Source organism: Somniosus microcephalus, chromosome 4 (genome assembly GCF_052327205.1).
Source record: "Somniosus microcephalus isolate GS21.2 chromosome 4, FLI_Smic_1.0, whole genome shotgun sequence".
NCBI classification, from domain to species: Eukaryota; Metazoa; Chordata; class Chondrichthyes; order Squaliformes; family Somniosidae; genus Somniosus; species Somniosus microcephalus.
Window position 1 is genome coordinate 241,067,397 of NC_140990.1, and position 20,058 is coordinate 241,087,454.

At 43.5% G+C, this 20,058-nt stretch overlaps 1 protein-coding gene across 1 annotated transcript in view; it reads left to right on the forward strand.

The window, feature by feature from the left end:
- Positions 1–20,058, forward strand: part of sestd1 (SEC14 and spectrin domains 1) — a 188,165-nt gene that overhangs the window by 115,548 nt on the left and 52,559 nt on the right. Inside the window, 1 exon segment of the mRNA XM_085985980.1 lies at positions 9,544–9,666. Within this exon segment, the coding sequence (XP_085842106.1) occupies positions 9,544–9,666 (123 nt within the window).

A 20,058-nucleotide genomic window follows, 5' to 3' on the forward strand; every position in this document is an offset into this window, starting at 1 on the left:
CCATTTTCCATATTAATTTTAACTGAAATATTTATCCATTTCCCTTTTAAAAGCAATTATGGATTGTGCTTCCATCACTATTTCTGGTCGGGCATTCCATGTCTCAACAATCCACTGCATAAAAATATTTCTTCTAACCTCTCCCTTCATTCTTTTGGTGATGATCTTAAATTCATGTCCGCCAGTTATCTCCGCTTCTAATATTTATCCAATTTTCTTAAAAGGCTGCAATGGTTTCTGCCTCAACCACTCAGAGCACAGAATGCTTCGTCTCGAACAGCCCTTTGCATAAAAAGATTTCTCTTAACATCTCTCATCACTTTCTTAGCAATGTTCCCGTTAAGCTGCGCGGCCACATAGCGGTCTGGAGGTCCCGTGTAGGCCGTGCAATGGCTTTACAAGTGAAATAACTGCACCTGCATGATAATGGACCGCGCAGCCCTTTAAAGGGGCCGCATATGCAAAATAAAATTAGTGGGAACATTGTTTCGTCATGTCCATTTTAAATTGATATGGCTAAAAATTTGATGGTTTAGCGCTGGCTGTTAAGGCCCATCTTGTAAAAAAAAATGGCGGCCGCTATCTGGGTAAGGGCAATAGCGCTGCCGTTGACGGAGCTGGCCTTTCAAATATAAGTGTTATCTTCGGTGTCTTGGCCAATATTTATCCCTCAATCAACATCACTAAAACAGATTATCTGGTCATTATCACATTGCTGTTGTGGGAGCTTGCTGTGCGCAAATTGACTGCCGCCTTTACTACATAACAACAGTGACTACACTTCAAAAAGTTCTTAATTGGCTGTAAAACGCTTTGGGGCGTCCAGTTGTCGTGAAAGGTACTATATAAATACAAGTCTTTTTTTTCATGGCTTTATCTACCCGCACTTGTACTTTCAGGATTACTATGTATTCTCTGCTCATTCACATCCTTCAACGTCTTTCCATTGAGTGTATACTCTCATTCCTGGATTTTTACTCCCAAAACGTATTACCTCATACTTATCAACATCAAATTGCATCTGTTACCCATCCCGCTAACCTGTCTGTGGGGGAGAAATTCGGCATGTTAGCGCTTGGGGTGGGGGGGGTGGGGTGGCGGCGCGGCTAATGGGTTTGCGAAATTCACCAGGGATTTAGCGCTGGCACTGCCTAGGCCTTTAGTGCCTGGCAGATTGTGACGTTAATGAGCTCGGAACACCCCATTAACGGCCCAGATACAAAATTAACTGTCGCCCCCTGCCTTAGCGCCTGGCCTGAACAGCGGCAGGAAGAGGAGGCGTTATGCATTCGGATGGCTGCTGTAGGAGCAGTATTTAAAGAGATCAACATCCACTTTAATTTTAGTGGCCAATCAATGCTGCCTTCGCAGTTTGACATTGCGAAACAGCCGTTTTCAGTGAGGTAAACATTTCTTACTTTCAGGAGTGTTCTGCCTGCTAAAAATTTGTCACTTTTATTTTGATAAGATTTCAAACTACTACATTTGGTTAGATTAATAGGGGCTGTAGTGGCACTCAACCTCGCCCTCCAACATCAACGTTGGAGGCAGAGACAAAGATTGGAAAATGTGGCCAGAGGGAGGAGGGCCAACAGGGCTCTCAACAGGAGGCTTTACTCTCCCAGGGTATTCCGGGAGCATTTCTACATAAATTTAACTGAGGAGCAGTGTCTTAGAAGGCTCTGCTTCAGCAAGGAGGTGGTCGCAGAGCTCTGCCACCTCTTGTAGCCATACCTCAAGCATCAGATTAGGACCACCATGGCGCCCTCGGTGGTAGTCAAGGTCACCGTCGCCCTCAATTTCTAAGCCAGCGGATCCTTCCAGTCTGCAGCAGGAGACATAGCTAACATCGGAGTTCGCCGTTGATTGCTGCATCCGGGAGGTCAGAGAGACTCTCTTCAGAAGGAGAAGGGAGTACATTTCCTTCCCCGTCACCAGACAAGCAGGGCAAGTGTGCATGTGGCTTTGCCAGGATAGCAGGCTTCCCCATGGTGCAGGGTGCCAATGACTGCACCCACGTCATTTTGCGGGCACCCCTTAACAATCCTGAAGTCTTCCTTAACCGCAAAGGCTACCGCTCACTTAATGTGCAGTTGGTGTGCAACCACAGACAGCGAATCCTCACCGGCAATGCCCGCTATCCTGGCAGCAGCCACGATGCCTTCATCCTGCCACAGACCCAGCACTCTTCCAGCCACCACATCAAGCTCATGGCTGGCTGGTCGGCGACGAGGGCTAGCCGCTCTCCACCTGGCTCATGATGCCCCTCCGCAACCCCAACACTGCGTGAGATGTGGATGTGAGTTTTAGTAGGCGGAGATGCTTGGTTGGTGAGTGGTGGGGGTGAGGTGGTTTCTGCAGTGTGTACAGACTGAGGTTCAGATGCTGGTATATCGGACTTGTTGAAGCATGTACTCACCCTGACCACCCAAGTGAGGTCGTTGAATTTTTTACGGCACTGTGCGAGGGTCCTGATGACCACACTGCTGGCCAAGACGTCCTGGGCCACTTCCCTCCACATTGCCCTGAAGACATGGGGCAATGGCCTTCTGCCAGTGGCCAGCAAGAGCACTACCCTCCTTTCAACTGCCGCGACCAATGCCTGGCTGCTGAAATGGTGAGCTCGCTCCCTGGGACTGGGATCAGCCATGAGGATTGGAGTGCACCTGAAATTAGTTACCGCTCTGCGGGTAGCGCCCCACTCTCTGTGAGTAGCGCCCTAAGTTACATGATTAGTGCTTGATTTAGCGCTCCAGTTCTTTCTTGGAGCACTAACAATCAATTTAGCAGGAGGTCAGAAGGATTAGCGCCTGGCACTAATTCTCCAACTTTTTAAAATTTAGCGCCCTGTGTCTTCCTGAGGTGTTTTACAGTCCTCCTCCTTGTTTGCCAAACCTCCTACTTTTGTGTGGTCAGCAAATTTCAAAGTTGTGTTCCCTGAACCTATGTCCAACTCACTTTTATATAAGAAGAAAAATCAGCCGAGTACTGACTGATGCTTGGGGGACACCAGTTCCATCCTTTCCCAATCTGAACAGCGCCCATTTACCTTAACTGTTTCCCATCTGCTGATCAACTTTCTGTTCATGGTGTTATATTTCCTCTTTGATCATTCGCCTGAATTTTTCAGATAAGCTTCTTCTGAGAGACCTTACCAAAGACTTTCTGAAAATCCATGTACACAGCATCTGTGTCATCCACTTGTGAGTTTTTAAACTGGGGTAGGGAAGCACAATTAGCAGTTTATGTAATGCTGATCTTTTAGGGTTGCTTGGCATGGTTGGTTAGATGGTGTAAGAAATTGAGAAGTCAGATGAGACTTTGTCATGAAAATGGTCCCAGAAAAGGTGGAAAAAGTAGCCATTTTGTTTGTATAGCAGGGGAGAAATCTAGATTTATTTTGGTTTGGTTACTTGTTACCTTTGGACAACAACGATTGAATGCATATGCTTATTGTTGATATCCACTTCAAATTAATACAGCATTCTGGTAGATTAGCTGAAATCTTTACCATCCAAGATTTCTATGAATAAGTGTTGAGTCAAATACTCAACCCCTGACCACCCAAATTCCCTACTACCCTAGCTCCAATTTAGTGCAGTGATTATGGTACTGGACTAGCACCCAGAGCTTGTGAGTTAGCTGTAAAATTGAATTGAATAAATTTATAGGTCAGCACCAGAAAAAAATGACCTTCAGGGAAGGGATCTTGTAAAGAGGTAGGAGTGACCACCGGTCTCAATGTTCACAGTGAGGACACCATTCATTAGATTGTGCATTAAAGGGGCCAGACTAAGGGCAGGTCTAGAAGCCCAAAACTGGAATCGAAGGGGTGCTGTGGGCCATCAGCAGCAGCAGAATTATATACCCCCACAATCTGTATCTCATGGCCTGACACATCTCTGACTTCTCCAGTGTCAGCCAGTGGCTCAGTTGGTAGCACCCTCGCCTCTGAGTCAGAATGGTTGTGGGTTCAAATTCCATTCCAGAGACTTGAGCACAAAAATCTAGGCTGACACTCCAGTGCAGTACTGAGGGAATGCTGCACTGTCGGAGGTGTCGTCTTTCGGATGAGATTAAACCGAGGTCCCGTCTGCTCTCTCAGGTGGACGTAAAAGATCCCACAGCACTATTTCGAAGAAGAGCATGGGAGTTATTCTTAGCGTCCTGGCCAATATTTATCCCTCAATCAACATAACAAAAACAGATTATCTGGTCATTATCACATTGTTTGTGGGAGCTTGCTGAACGCACATTGGCTGCTGAGTTTCCTACATTGCAGAAGTGACTACACTTCAAAAAGTACTTAATTGGCTGTAAAGTGCTTTGGGACGTCCGGTGGTCGTGAAAGGCGCTACATAAAAGCACGTCTTTCTTTCTCTATCAAGCCGGGAGACAAAGCCTGGTTCAGCGGGGAGTGTAGAAAAGCATGCCAAAATTGGCACTAGGTATAACATGGAATAAGGCACCGACCTAGTGAAGCTACAACACGAGTACTTGCATTCTAAACATAAAAAGCAGCAGGGTAGAAACAGAACTGAACAGTTCCATAACCAAAACAACAACACCTTGCATTTATTTTTAGCCTTTAATGTACAAGCATGTCATGGCGCACTTCACAGCGATGTAAGGAAAAAAGTAGACGCCAAGCCAAAGAAGGAGATAATAAGAGCGATGAGTAATAGCTTGGCCAAAAAGGTGGACTTTTAAGCAGGCACTTAAAGGAGGAGAAGAAGATGGAAGGATTTAGGGAGGGCATTCCACAGCAATAGGTCAGGCAACTGATGGCACAGCCACTAATGATGAGGTGAAGGCAGCGGGGATGCAGAAGAGGCTAGAATCAGAGGAACAGGTAGTTTGGCGGCGAGGGAGTTGTAGCATTGTAGGAGGTTTCAGAGATAGGGAGGGATGAATACATGGAGGGTTTTAAAGTTGAGGATGAGAATTTTAAATTGGAGGCATTGTGGTACCGGGAGCCAATGTAGATCAATGAGGGCATGGGTGATGCTCGAGTGGGAATTGGGTCCAGACAAGGAGAGTTTTGGAAGAGCTGAATTTTAAAGGGTTGAGAAATTGGAGGGTAACCAGGAGAGCATTTTAATAGTTGGATGGATTGGAGGGTAGCTAATGTTACCCCACTATTCAAAAAAGGTGGTAGAGAGAAAACGGGGAATTATAGACCGGTAAGCCTGACATCGGTAGTGGGGAAAATGCTAGAGTCCATTATAAAAGATGTAATAGCAGAGCACTTGGAAAACAGTGACAGGATCGGACAAAGTCAACATGGATTTACAAAAGGTAAATCGTGCTTGACTAATCTACTGGAATTTTTTGAGGATGTAACTGGTAGAATAGACAAGGGAGAACCAGTGGATGTGGTGTATTTGGACTTTCAGAAGGCTTTCGATAAGGTCCCGCATAAGAGATTAGCGTGTAAAGTTAAGGCACATGGGATTGGGGGCAAGGTATTGACTTGGATAGAGAACTGGTTGGCAGACAGGAAGCAAAGAGTTGGAATAAATGGGTCTTTTTCCAAGTGGCAGTCAGTGACAAGTGGGGTACCGTAGGGATCGGTCCTAGGACCCCAGCTATTCACAATATACATTAATGATCTAGACGAGGGAACTAGATGTAATATCTCCAAGTTTGCAGACGACGAAAAGCTGGGTGGGCGTGTGTGCTGTGAGGAGGATGCCGAGAAACTCCAGTATGATTTGGACAGGTTGGGTGATATGGCAGATGCAGTATAATGTGGATAAATGCGAGGTTATCCACTTTGGTGGCAAAAACAGGAAGGCAGATTATTATCTGAACGGCAATAGATTGGGAAAAGGGGAAGTGCAACGAGACCTGGGTGTCCTTGTGCACCAGCCGCTGAAGGTAAGCATGCAGGTGCAGCAGGCGGTTAAGAAGGCAAATGGTATGTTGGCCTTCGTAGCGAGAGGGTTCGAGTACAGGAACAAGGATGTCTTGCTGCAGTTGTTCCTTGGTGAGACCTTGAGTATTGTGTGCAGTTTTGGTCGCCTTATCTGAGGAAGAATGTTCTTGCCATGGAGGGAGTGCAGCAAAGATTCACCAGACTGATACCTATACCTGGGATGGCAGGAATGACGTATGAGGAGAGATTGGGTCGATTGGGCTTATACTCGCTGGAGTTTAAAAGAATGAGAGGGGATCTCATTGAAACTTATAAAATTCTAACAGGACTAGACAGACTAGATGCAAGGATGTTCCTGATGGTGGGGGGAGTCCAGAACCAGGGGCCACAGTCTAAGGATAAGGGGTAAGCCATTTAGGGCAGAGATGAGGAGGAATTTCTTCACCCAGAGAGTGGTGAACCTGTGGAATTCTCTACTACAGGAGACAGTTGAGGCCAATTCATTAAATATATTCAAGAAGGAGTTAGATATATTTCTTAAGGCTAAAGGGATCAAGGGATATGGAGAGAAGGCAGGGACAGGGTACTGAGTTTGGATGATCAGCCATGATCTCATTGAATGGCGGAGCAGGCTCGAGGGGCCGAATGGCCTACTCCTGCTCCTATCTTCTATGTTTCTATGAGTCTGGAGGTGAAATATTCATGCATTTCAAGATTTCTATTATAGCACTTAAAACATCTGGTTTGTAAATTTGTTCCTTTTAACTTTTCATTGTCAGTGGCAGTTGACAAGCAAGTTGGCATCTTATTAAACCTTGCTTTGATGCAAATGAGAAATGACACATGAAATTGCTGAATCATTTGCAGGCTGTCATCTCTCAGATGAGCTGACCTGCAGATTAATTAATAGTACTGCCCAAAGAATACATCCAGAACAGTTCACAATGAATAAAAAATCCCAGACTTACTCATCAAGAAATAAAACATTTTAAATATTAAATAAATCTTCCAAGAGTGTTTTGTATTCTGAAAGGATGTTCTGATTCTGGTTGTTATAGAATGAGAATTTGTTTTTCAAGGCTGTTTGTGTAATCATGTCATAACATGGATTGTTTTAGTGCATATGTTAACTTTACTTGATTTTGAAAGTGACTTAGTTGAATCCGAAACTAGGGCCTTAAATCTAAACAAAGCAAACTACGTAGGTATGAAGGGCGAGTTGGCTAAGGTAGATTGGGAAACTACATTAAAAGGTATGATGGTAAAGAAACAATGGCTAGCATTTAAAGAATTAATACCTAATTTACAACAAATATACATTCCTTTAAGGCACAGAAACCCCACAGGAAAAGTGGTCCAACCGTGGCTAACGAGAAGTTAAAGATAGTATTAGATCAAAGGAAGAGGCTTACAATGTTGCCAAAAAGAGTAGTAAACCTGAGGATTGGGAGGATTTTAGAATTCAGCAAAGGAGGACCAAGAAATTGATAAAGAAAGAGAAAATAGAATATGAGAGTAAACTAGGAGACATAAAAACAGACTGTAAAAGCATCTATAGGTATGTAAAAAGGAAAAGATTAGCGAAAGTAAATGTGGGTCCCTTACCGGCTGAGACAGGAGAAATTATAATGGGGAATAAGGAAATGGCAGGGAAATTAAACAAATACGTGGAAGAAGATGCAGAAAACTTGCCGGAAATAGTGGACAACCAAGGGTCTAGCGAGAATGAGGAACTGAAAGATATTAGTATTCGTTAAAAAAATAGTGCTGGAGAAATTAATGGGACTAAAAACCGATAAATCCCCTGGACCTGATGGCCTACATCCTAGGGTTTTGAATAGAGTTGGCTATAGAGATAGTGGATACATTGGTTGTCATTTTCCAAAATTCCATAGATTCTGGAACGCTTCCCGCGGATTGGAAGGTAGCAAATGTAACTCCACTATTTAAGAAAGGTGGGAGAGAGAAAATGGGGAACTACAGACCAGTTAGCCTGACATCAGTAGTCAGGGAAAATGCTAGAATCTATTATTAAGGACGTGATAACAGGGCACTTATAAAATAATAATAGGATTGGGCAGAGTCAACTTGGATTTATGAAACGGAAATCGTGTTTGACAAAGCTGTTGGAAGTTTTTTGAGGTTGTAGCTAGCAGAATAGATAAGGGGGAACCAGTGGATGTGGTGTATTTGGATTTTCAGAAGGCATTCGATAAGGTGTCACACAAGAGGTTATTAAACAAAATTAGGCCTCATGGAATTGGGGGTAATATACTAGCATGGATTGAGGATTGGTTAATGGGCAGAAAACAAAGAGTAGGAATAATGGGTCATTTTCGGGTTGGCAGACTGTAACTAGTTGGGTACCGCAAGGATCAGTGCTTGGGCCTCAGCTATTCACAATCTATATCAATGATTTGGATGAGGGGACCAAATGTAATATATCCAAGTTTGCTGATGATGCAAAGCTGGGTGGGAATGCAAGTTGTGAGGAGGGTGCAAAGAGGCTTCAAGGGGATATAGACAGGCTAAGTGAGTGGGCAAGAATATGGCAAATGGAATATAATGTGGAGAAATGTGAAGTTACCCACTTTGGTAGGAAAAATAGAAAAGCAGAGTGCAACGAAGGTTCACCAGACTGGTTCCTGGGATGGGGGGGGATTGTCCTATGAGGACAGATTGAGTAGACTAGGCCTATATTCTCTGGAGTTTAGAAGAATGAGAGGTGATCTCATTGAAACATACAAAATTCTGACCGGGTAGATGCAGGGAGGATGTTTCCTCTGGCTGGAGAGTCTAAAACCAGGGGTCACAGTCTCAGAATAAGAGGTCAGCCATTTAGGACTGGGATGAGGAGAAATTTCTTCACTCAGAGGGTGGTGAATCTTTGGAATTCTCTCCCCTAGAGGGCTGTGGAGGCTCAGTCGTTGAGTATATTCAAGACAGAGATCGATAGATTTTTGAATATTAAGGAAATCAAGGGATATCGGGATAGTTCAAGAAAGTGGAGATGAGGTAGAAGATCAGCCATGTTCTTATTGAATGGCGGAGCAGACTTGTGAAGGGGCAAATGGCCTACTCCTGCTCCTATTTCTTATGTTCTTTTTGGGTTGGTAAACAATTACTGTCTTTTTTAGTATCCCGATCCAAGCAGCTTTCCTAAAAGACAGGCAGTGTGCTCCCTGTTGCTCTTAAACCTTCGACTAGAAGGTACACATGAGCAATGTATGTTGAGTCTCCATGCTGTTTTCTTTTGTCCCTCTCCTCCCTATCCCTTTCCATCTTGTGTAGAAATTCCCTGCAGCATTCTGCAACGCCACCAAATGCCCCACCTAAATTGGGGAATTGTTTGAGGAATCATGGGTGAAGACTGGCATGCTGTCTCTCCAGGGCACAGTGCATTACTGCGCTGCAATACAGTATCACCAGACGGTTTACTGTAATTTAAGTTTTAAATGAAACAAAAAATGGTTTGCTAAGAGTTGATGTCTAATCTGTGAAAATATACATTCCTTTTCGTGTCTCCAATCCTTATCTGGTTGTACCATAATTGCTTTTTATTTTCATTTCTTTATTTCACATCCTGGTACTTGAGGGATTTTCAGTAATATTGTCTTGAAGATTTACCATTCAAGTCAATTACCAAAAATATTTTCTCGCTTCAGGTCGTGAACTGGCTGGAAGGACCTGGATCAGAGCAACTGAGGACCCAGTGGGGAATTGGAGATTCCATTCGAGCTTCGCAAGCCTTGCAACAGAAACATGAGGAAATAGAAAGTCAGCACAGTGTAAGGGATTGTTTTTGCGTGGTTTACAAAATAGGCATATTTAATGCGTACTAGTTAATAGGTTTAAAAATGATCGAGTTCAAAGTGACAATATGTTTTATTAGAAGTTATAATGGTAACTAATTTCTGTTTGGTGGAGAGTGAGATAACTTTGGAATGGTAATGAGAATTTAAAACAAATTGCTGTGATAAAATGTCGTACTATTGTAATATGCAGGACGTGCTCCTTTTTACAATGCACAATTTTCCCATTAAATATAGATGGAACAGCAGGCCAGTAGCTAAATGACTTGATTGGTATTCTACTGAAAACTCTACAGTATTAGAAAGTATCAAATGAATACTCCAGGGAATGCTTATGAGCCTTGTGTCTGACAATTGCTTAGGTTAAAAATTAATTTTAAACTTGGCTATATTGTAATTTTTGCAACCATTAGCCCATTCTCACAGTACCTGTCGGAACACTATGATGCTGCAAAATGAGGGATGATAGACTGCTCGATGCTGAGTTCGTGCACTGAGCCAACCACTGATTGAAAATAAAATGTCTCATAAAGGTCAAAAAGCCTGAGGACAATGTAATGTTACAGTAACTTTTTAATTTTCAGCCAGTGGTGAAGTCGGAGGAGTGCTGAACTTTGCTTCCCATGTCATCTTGCATCACTTTAGAGTGGTATTACACTCCAAAAAATAAATGTGGAAACAGATTAAGGGACTGGTTTACAGTACATGGCCCATGGGAGATTTCTAGGTGGATTGCAGTCAAACAGGTAAATTTTAATTTTTAACTTTAGTAGCTGCCAGATAGTGAACTGCAACTCACAAATAAGATTTAAAAAGGCTTCCCATGAGTATTTAATGTGTAGAAGACTGCCTCCAGATTTGATCGTTAAACTCGTAGGTGATCATGAAGTTACAGTAAAGTATAAACTGATAAGTTTATGTAATTGAATGGAACTTGACCTTTTTCAGTTTAAAACTTTCAAGAAATTGCTAACATTTTTGTGTTTGCAGTGCTTTACAACAAATCTACCAGTAGTTGATCTTCAGTGGTGTTACATAAGGGGAGTCAAGATCAAGTGTAGCCTTCAGGTGAAGCAGGGTTAGAAGGCAAGGGTTAATTGAACCAAGGCATGTAAACATAACTCGGTCCCCATTTTAAAGTCATATATTCTGTTTTTATTTTTATACACTGAGTTTATATTATTTGTTATAGCCAAATAAAAAAACAGCAGTTTGTAAAGTAAAGTAGTAGACTTGGTTAGAGCATGAAAGTTTCTCTGCAGTGCAGGCTGAGGAGCTGGGAGTTGCAAAACCGAGGTGGGAGGGTGTAATTATAGTATAAGTTTACGTAGGCAGTTTTCATTATAAATGTGGACGCAGGAATTTATAATGGAGAAAGCTGACAGGAAGTGTACGCAGATGTGAGATTTTTAATATAGATAAGGTGATGTGCATGTAGATGATTCTCCTCTCACCGTCTCCCCCCCCCCCCCCCCCCTCCAACTTCCATCCAAAAATCTGCAAAAAAATCCACGATGGTCAACATTACAAAGCTTCCATTATCAAAATTATCTCCTTCACGTTGGCTGGCATCCACAAGTACATTATTTATCAGGGACGCATTTAGGCACAATGGCTCCAATCAGATAACGTGGGTATGGGTCGCAGTATGTACAGACAGAATATCCAGGTCGGGTTTAATTTAATTGATGAGTTTGTACTGAAACCATAGTAGAGTATAAATAGGCAATAAGAAGGGACCCATATCCATAGGGATTTCTTCTGAACTGCATGCAATCCCTAGCCATATTTCATGGTTGCAATAAATGTTAATATAAAAGTGATATCAATCAGGGGAAATCAGAACTTGCCTGGCTGCCGAAACACTTTTATTACTTAATTGGGGTTTATGATTTCTGTGAAATTCCTAGAACAAGCCCAACCCTCAGGCAATGTACTGAGCGATTGAATACTTTACTGATTCTGAGCCCTTCACCATTCTGGAACAGTCTAAGTGGCTATGGCGATCACAGTGGCGTTAATTCAGCAAATTTGATCTCGTCATTGATTTTAATGGGGGCAGTGCTATAATTAGCTGTTCAACTTTTTCAGTGAGGGTTCTGATGGGCAGCGCAACAGTCCCAGAAAATTATGGCGTGGCGTACATAATGGCATAAGTCACTTGCGCCATAATTTCCTGGAATTTCTGCATCATAATAATGGCGTACGCGCGTACCATTATATCTTATCCAGATAAAGTAAATTATGAAGAAAATAATTTTTATATACAGATCACTATCACGAGTTCATCATGAACTTATGCTTTATACCTACAGTGGTCAAAATTACTTGAGGGTGCTCTTAATTCAGTGTGGAAAGGCTCTGCAGTGTTTTTAAGTGGATGGTTTCCCAGCAATCTTTGTAGTGGACTGATCACCTTACCTATGCAGTGTGAAATAAAGCTTTATTAGACCTATAGATACTTTTAAATGTATTGGGGCCTTCGATGTTGATGCACTTTAAATACATGAGAGATTAGGATAGTCAGCAATGCTTGTTGCAGAAATAGATAGAGAACTCTCTACAGTCATATTTGGTGGGATGAGTCTTTTACTGGCATTGTACAGATAATGGGGTAGGGGAGGAGAGAATTATGCAGCCAAGTTTTCTCCAAATGCAAGTGTGCAAATTAGGTACAAGATGCTTTGGAAAATGTTCTTCCAAAAGTGAATGCAGCACATTTCTAATGAGATCTAGAGGAGTTTAGAAATGGTATTGTCTCTAGCAAAATATTCGTAGTAGTGTATAATTGTGAAATAAGATTAGATCATTTTTATCCTGCCCTTTACCCAAAGAAAATCAAATAAATTGTGTGTTGGAGGAGAATGTGTTTATCCAATGATTTTGTATAAAAAACTATAACCAAATTTTGTGGGTTTTTTGATAGTAGTTATGAAAGTATTGGTAGTTGTTCTGGGTACAAACTAGATAATGGATGAATTTAGTTATAGAATACCTCAGTTAACTATACCTATGAGTTGGGTAGTCTAACTGGCTAATTAGCAACTTGTGGGTATAATTATTTATGGAGTGTATATGATTGTCAATTAATCATAGTTTATAGCTAAACACTGAACAGTCTGTACCCTAGTCAAGTAAACCTCCTGCAGTTAGCTTTGTGCAGTAGTTTTGAATGAGGTACTTGTACAGTGAAGACTGTTTTGTTTGAGAGCTTTCCAGTACAGACCTAATTATTTTTTCAGGAACTCCTGACCTGAGCTCACAATGTTGCATTATTTAAAGTACTGTTGAGAACTGTTTAGGGTATATTGCCTAATTATACATGTCTTCTTGCTTTGCAATACAATTTTACCATGGCATTTGAATTTCAAAAACCTATTGGAAAAATATCCCATTATTGTAGCAATTGTAATCAAATTTAATTGGATACGATTTAAGATAGAAAATTGCCAACATTCTTTACTTCTGAAAATGGAAATTAGCCATAGAATTGTTTCAAGGTTAAATAAACTCCAAAAAGTAAATTTTGAAGCTGGAATCAGAATATTCTATGCTCTCAGCATTAAAATGTTATTGTTTGAGTGTCCAATCTTTTAACAAGCTATAGGAATACAGGAAAGTACAGATCCCCAAAACTACAGGAAACTTAGTGATATCTGGCACCGACGGGACCGAGCTGTTGCCGTCCCATCAAAACTGCCGGACAAACCAGCGCTAATGTTAAAACATACGGAAGCTTTTGAGCTCCGTATCTAGCAACAGCTTCTGAACAGTCGGCCGTAGCTTGCAAGCGTCTCTGTAGCTAAGCAACAGCTTTAGCTAGACCTTGCAGAGCCTGACTGGTGGGGAAAAAAAAGCAACGAAAAGAAAAAAAACTTACTGAACCGACTCCTGAATTTTGCTGGTGGCTCAAGCATTCCGGACAGTTAACCTCCGGATAAACCAAAGTTTCCTGTAATTACCTATCAATCTCCCACTGTGATTTAAAATATAATATATCCCAAATAAACACACAAACCAGATTATAGATTATCACAATTATGTCAATTAATTCGAATGATTATAAAGAAGATTGCTGTCATTGTTATAATAGTGAAATTCAGTTTTGATCTTTGCATAATTAGCAGGTGGATTGCTGCAGAATGCTGGAAAATGTAATCTCATATCAATGTTTGTCAGTGTGACCACTGGGCAGTTCACTGAAACTATCTTTAACCAGGAAGTGGTACAATTAATTGTGGTGATTCACCTTAATCCAAATACTCTGAATTTGTATGGGGCATGGTGGCATAGTGGTTAGCACTATTGCCTCACAGCACCAGGGACCCGGGTTCAAATCTGGCCTCGGGCGACTGTCTGTGTGGAGTTTGCACATTCTCCCTGTGTCTGCGTGGGTTTCCTCCGGGTGCTCCGGTTTCCTCCCACAGTCCAAAGATGTGCAGGTTAGGTTGATTTGGCTATGATAAATTGACCCTTAGTGTTAGGGGATTAAATACGTGGGGTTACGGGGATAGGGTGGGATATGTGTCCGTGCAGGCTCGATGGGCCGAAATGCAGAATGCACTGTAGATTCTGTGATTCCTGTGATTCCTGTGAATTGTTTCAGTAAGTGATAAAATATTAGATTATCCAAATATTTGTTAAATGTAGCCCTTGTGAAGACCACATGTGAGATAACAAAGGTTAAATTGTATTACAGACTGGTAATACACCAAATGGTTCAGTACAAAATGTACCAAATGTTTGTGTCCTTAAATTAAATATTTAAGGAGTTTCACTTCAAATGAATGGCGTACTCATAGAATGGAATTATAGAATCTTACAGCACACAAGGAGGCCATTTGGCCCATCGTGCCTGTGAAAGAGTTTTGAAAAAATACGATCATCTTATTAACAGAGAATCTTACTTTTAAATCTTAACTTTGCCACAGTATTACAGTTCTTAGGCCTAGAAATTCGGTTGGTAGCGCCAGCAATTAGCGCCTAAAGAGCCCGAGAATTGGGGCGTTACCCAATGTTCGGGCGGGCGCAATGAAGATAGCGACACCTCCCATATTGACTGATGTAAGAAAAAGGAGTCTTACCATCAAGTAACTTTAAAGTAAGCTTTAAGTAACTTATAAACACACTATATACAAGAGAGGTCTTTACCATGCCTCTGGTAGAAGCCTCTTACAATACTGAACAGACCAGTATTTATACCAGTCCAACCGGAAGTGACATATGACAGGAAGTGAGGTATGTACACAGTTCATAGTTCACAGTTCACAGGAAGTGATGACATAACTTCCCGGAAGTTATTATTATTATCACATTCTTCCCTCCTGCAGGATTAGGAGGCTGTGGTCTACCTTTTGGTCCGCAGCCGCCGAACAAGGAAGAGTCGCACCCGTTTGGATTCCCGTCGTAGAGGGTCGCTGGTCCGCTTACATGCGGTTGGCCATTGGTCAGAGTCTGTGTGGCCTGGATTGCCCTGTGAAGTGTCGGGGAGATCATGGCTTCGAGTACGAGCCCCAATAGGTTCAAAGTCGGATTGCCTCTGTTCAGAGGGAGGTGCAGAGCTGGTCTGTGGTGGATCAGTACTTTCATGCACGGTACTGGGAGGGTCGCAACCTTGAGTACAGGGTTCTACCGGCACCAAGCTAGTTGGTGTCCGATCAGGATCCTGGAGAGGGGTACCCGATAGGTCCCAAGAGTTTCCTGGTGAAATGCCATCACCCGATGTCCCACTAGGTCCTGGTGGGCAGGGAGCCAGATCCCGTAATGATACGGTAGATTCTCGGCCGTCGGAATATCGTATGTTTGCATAGGTGGGGTTGGCATCGGTTAGTTCGACCTCATCTACGAGAGGGTCATTTTTAGACGTCCGAACGTATCTTCGGAGTAATACACGTCCAGGAGTAGTTAGCCATGACGGGAGTGATGTCCCATGAGATGAGCGACGCTGGAATCCAAAGAACCGCTCATGAGGTGTAGTATTTGTGGCTGTAGAAAGCAGGGACCGTATAGAGTGCAATGCATCCGGAAGCACTGTTTCCCATTGCTGGTCTGGTAGGCCCCGAGATCTTAAAGCGAGACGTACGGAATTCCAGATGATACCGTTATACCTCTCTACCTGCCCATTTCCGATGGGATGGTATGGTGTTGTTTTGCTTGTAGCAATTCCCCGTTCTGAGAGGTAGTCCTTGAGTTCCCTTGACATAAAGGATGGACCCCGATCTGAGTGAATATAAGCCGGCATGCCACAGAGAGAAAATACCTGCTCAAGGCAGCAGATTACTGTGGACGCCAGCATATTGGAGCAGGGGAAGGCAAATGGAAAACGTGAATATTCGGCGATCACGGTGAGCAAATATGTGTTCCGAGTTGAAGAGGGCACTGGGTCCTTAAAATCGATGCTAAGTCGTTGCATCGGTTGGGTTGCATGTATGAGTATACCATCTGAGGGGCGGAAGAACTGAGGTTTTAGTTCCGCACAAAGCCAGCATTCTGAGCATATTTTCTTTACATCTCCAGTGGAAAAAGGGAGATTCCGTGATCGTACGAAATGTAGCATGCGCGTAACGCCAGGATGACACAATCCATTGTGGACATCCATGAGAGTAGAGGATGACATAGTGGAGCAGAATGCCCGTGTGAGGGTGTCCGGGGCCACATTCTCCTTGCCAGGCCGATAGAGAATGGTATAACCAAAAGAGGCCAGTTCCATCCTCCAAAGTTGTATTTTATTGTTCTTAATTTTAGTTCGTTTTCGATTATCGAGCATGAAGGCGACTGATCGTTGGTCCATGATCAATGTAAAGTGCTGGCGAGCTAGAAAATGGTTCCACTTCCGTACTGCCTCTATGATGGCAGTGGCGTACTGCCTCTATGATGGCTGTGGCTTCTTTCTCAACCGGAGGATAATGTAGCTCGGCACCTTGTAAGGTCCTGGACATAAATGCTACAGGACGACCTTCCTGATTCAGAGTAGCCGAGATCGCCACCTCCGAGGCATCACATTCAACCACGAAAGGGAGATTCTCATCAATGGAGTGAAGAGCCGCTTTCTCCAACTGTTTTTTGAGAAGGTTAAAGGCTGCAACAGCCGCTGTTCCCAGTGGAAATGATCTAGCATGCAGCAAGGGTTGGATTTTGTCCGAAAAATTAGGAATCCATTTAGCGTAGTATGCAAACAGACCGAGAGCCCGACGTAAAGAAGCCGGATTCTTAGGTGACGGGAGCTCTTGGAGCGGGCGAAGTCTTTCTGGGTCTGGCTTAATGATACCATTGCCTACGCAGTAGCCAAGGATGTTGATGGTCGGTTGCGACTCAACAGATTTGGATTCATTCAGGGTCAAATTACGGCGATGGAGGGCATCCCGAAATTTTTGGAGGTTGGCGTCGTGTTCCTGTTGATCGTGACCTGCAATGGTAATGTTATCAAGATAGGGAAAAGTGTCCCTTAGGTTTTCCTGCTTAACCAGGCCATCCATTGCCCGTTGGAAGACAGCCACTCCATTAGTAACCCCGAATGGGAGGCGACGAAATTGGTACAGCCGTCCATTAGCCTCAAAGGCCGTGTACTGCTTATCTGAGACCTTCAAGGGTACCTGATGATAGGCACTTTTTAAATCGTAAGTTGAGAACACTTTGTATTCGGCCAGTTTATTAACCATATCATCAATGTGTGGCAATGGGTAGGCGTCCAAGTCGGTATATTGATTGATGGTTTGCGAATAATCGATGCATAGTCGCTGTTTGTGAGGTTTTAGAGGGTTCTTGACAATGACGACTTGAGCCCGCCAGGGCGACGAACATGGTTTGATGATATCCTCTGCTAGAAGTCGAGATTTCAGCCGCAATAAAAGATTGGTCTTCCTGATTAAAGCGCCGCGATTTCGTTATTATTGGTTTGCATCGAGGCGGAATACTGGCAAATAATGAGGGTTCATCAAGTGAAGCTGCTGACAATGCACAAAACGGTAATTTAGACGGTATATTAGAAATAGTAAGTCCGGGTTTGGATCCACCAAACTCAATGGTGAGTTTCTTATGCTGTTTTTGGAAGTCCAGCCCTAAGAGGAGATCACTACATAAGTCCTTGAGCACCGAAAGTCGGGTGGAGGGATACATACGACCATGAAGTGTCATATCAACAACACAAAAGCCGGAGATTCTGGTATTAAGTGATGACTGAGCCATCGCAATTGCCTGGTCCGATGGGAAGACATGTAGTTTCAATTTCGCAACAATCTGTTCCTTAATGAAACTATCAGTACTTCCTGAGTCAGTTAAGGCATCCAAGGTATGCCCTTTAATTGAAATTTTTGTGGCTGCATGAGACAGGTTCTGTGGGCAAGCAGCTGTAATTGGTGTCGTTGCACAGAGTGGCTAAAACTCTCGGTGTGCCTCTTCGGGAGAGAGCTCGAGAGGAAGCTTGATAGGTCCTAGCTGGAGCATCTTGATAGGCCCTAATTGGGGCAGTTCGGTAGGCCTTAGCTGGATTGGCCCTCGTAGAGGCCCTTGATAGGCAAACTTTAGCAAAGTGTCTTTTTTTTGCAATAACTGCAGATTGCATTGCGAGCAGGGCAGGTTTTCCTAGGGTGAAAAGCATCTCCACAAAAGAAGCATTCCTTCCTAGATTGCCAAGAGGCTGCTAAAGTGGGGTCATCCTCTTCTTTATCAGAATTAGATTCCCCCATGATAGGGTTCACCTGAGACCGCTTGAATTGTCTGGTTGCAGCTACAGCAGCAGATAGAGATCTGGGCAGCTGATAGAGGTCTGCATTTCTCTTTGCCAAATCCAGAGAACAAGCTAGGTCAAAAGCTTTTTGTAGCTCAAGTGTTTTACTTTCTAGTAGACGCTGGCGTATAAATGGAGAGGCAATCCCGCAGATGAAAGCATCACGAATCATTTCTTCGCGGTACAGCTCAGCTGAGGCTGCCTGAAAGTTAAAATCTATGCTGAGCCTGCGAAGTTCTTGCAGGAATTCGTTAATTGATTCCCCTGGCCCTTGTTGGGCTGTGGCCAGTAGATGTCTAGCATAGACCTCATTTGGGGTCTTGGCATACAGTTTCTTAAGTGCCCGAATCACCTCATCGTAATTATCCCATTCATCAACATATTCGAACACTTTTGGGGTCACATAATTGATAAGTATCCTCAATCTAGCAGGAGCATCCGCTTTACATTCATCCAGAAAATTCTCAAAAGTACGGTACCAATGCTTCCATACCCTGCCAGCTGCTGGTGTATTCGGGTCCAAGTCCAGACGAATAGGTCTAAGGATTCTCTCCATGATGGGTGGTTCCCTGGATCCTTAACTCCGAGTTTGTCCGAAGGTCTAGTATTTGTGAGTGTAAATACTAAGTTACTTAAATTGATGTAAGAAAAAGGAGTCTTACCATCAAGTAACTTTAAAGTAAGCTTTAAGTAACTTATAAACACACTATATACAAGAGAAGTCTTTACCATGCCTCTGGTAGAAGCCTCTTACAATACTGAACAGACCAGTATTTATACCAGTCCAACCGGAAGTGACATATGACAGGAAGTGAGGTATGTACACAGTTCATAGTTCACAGGAAGTGATGACATAACTTCCCGGAAGTTATTATTATTATCACATTGACTATACATTTAACGCCTGCGCTAAGTGTTAGCGTGCGCCCGCGTGCACAGGCAGATCATGATGTCATTTCAGTGTGCAACGCCTTTTAGGCGCCCCTGACCGGATATTCGGTGGCGCCCGGAACCTTTGCGCCTAGCGCTATTAGTGACAGTTCGATGGAACGTTACCAGGCCCTTCTCGGAGTCGGGGGGCGCTATTTAAAGGGGACAGCTCTAGTATAAAAGCTGCAGCCACTTGGCCTGTTCATTGTGATCGTTGCTGGCGAGAGTTGGTGAGCTACTGTGGAGCAGATTTTTTTGAATTTAGCCTTAGAATACTTGGGAGCTTCAAACCTGTCCAGAGCAGTTGGAGCGTTACACCTAACAGCGTTTTGATCAACTGGCATCGGAATGGGAGCTGCTTTGGAGGGCCACATCCTCATGGCCGGACACTCTGAAGGGGCAGAGAGACGGCAGGAGAGAGGGCCGGGATTGGCCAGAAGGAGGAGGGGCAATGGAGGTCGGCCAATCCGAGGGTACGCTGCGAGGGTCTTCAGGCAGCAGGTGTCATACCTTGCAATGTCGGAGGAGCAGTGTGCGCGAAGGCTCCGATTCGGGAAGGAGGTTGTAACTGAGCTGTGCCACCTGCTTGCTGAGGATCTGCAGCCGCGTCTATGGTGCAGGACCTCTCTGTCGGTGTCCATTAAAGTGACTTGCCCTCAATTTCTATGCCACCGGATCCTTTCAGTCAGCCACTGGGGACATTGCGAATATCT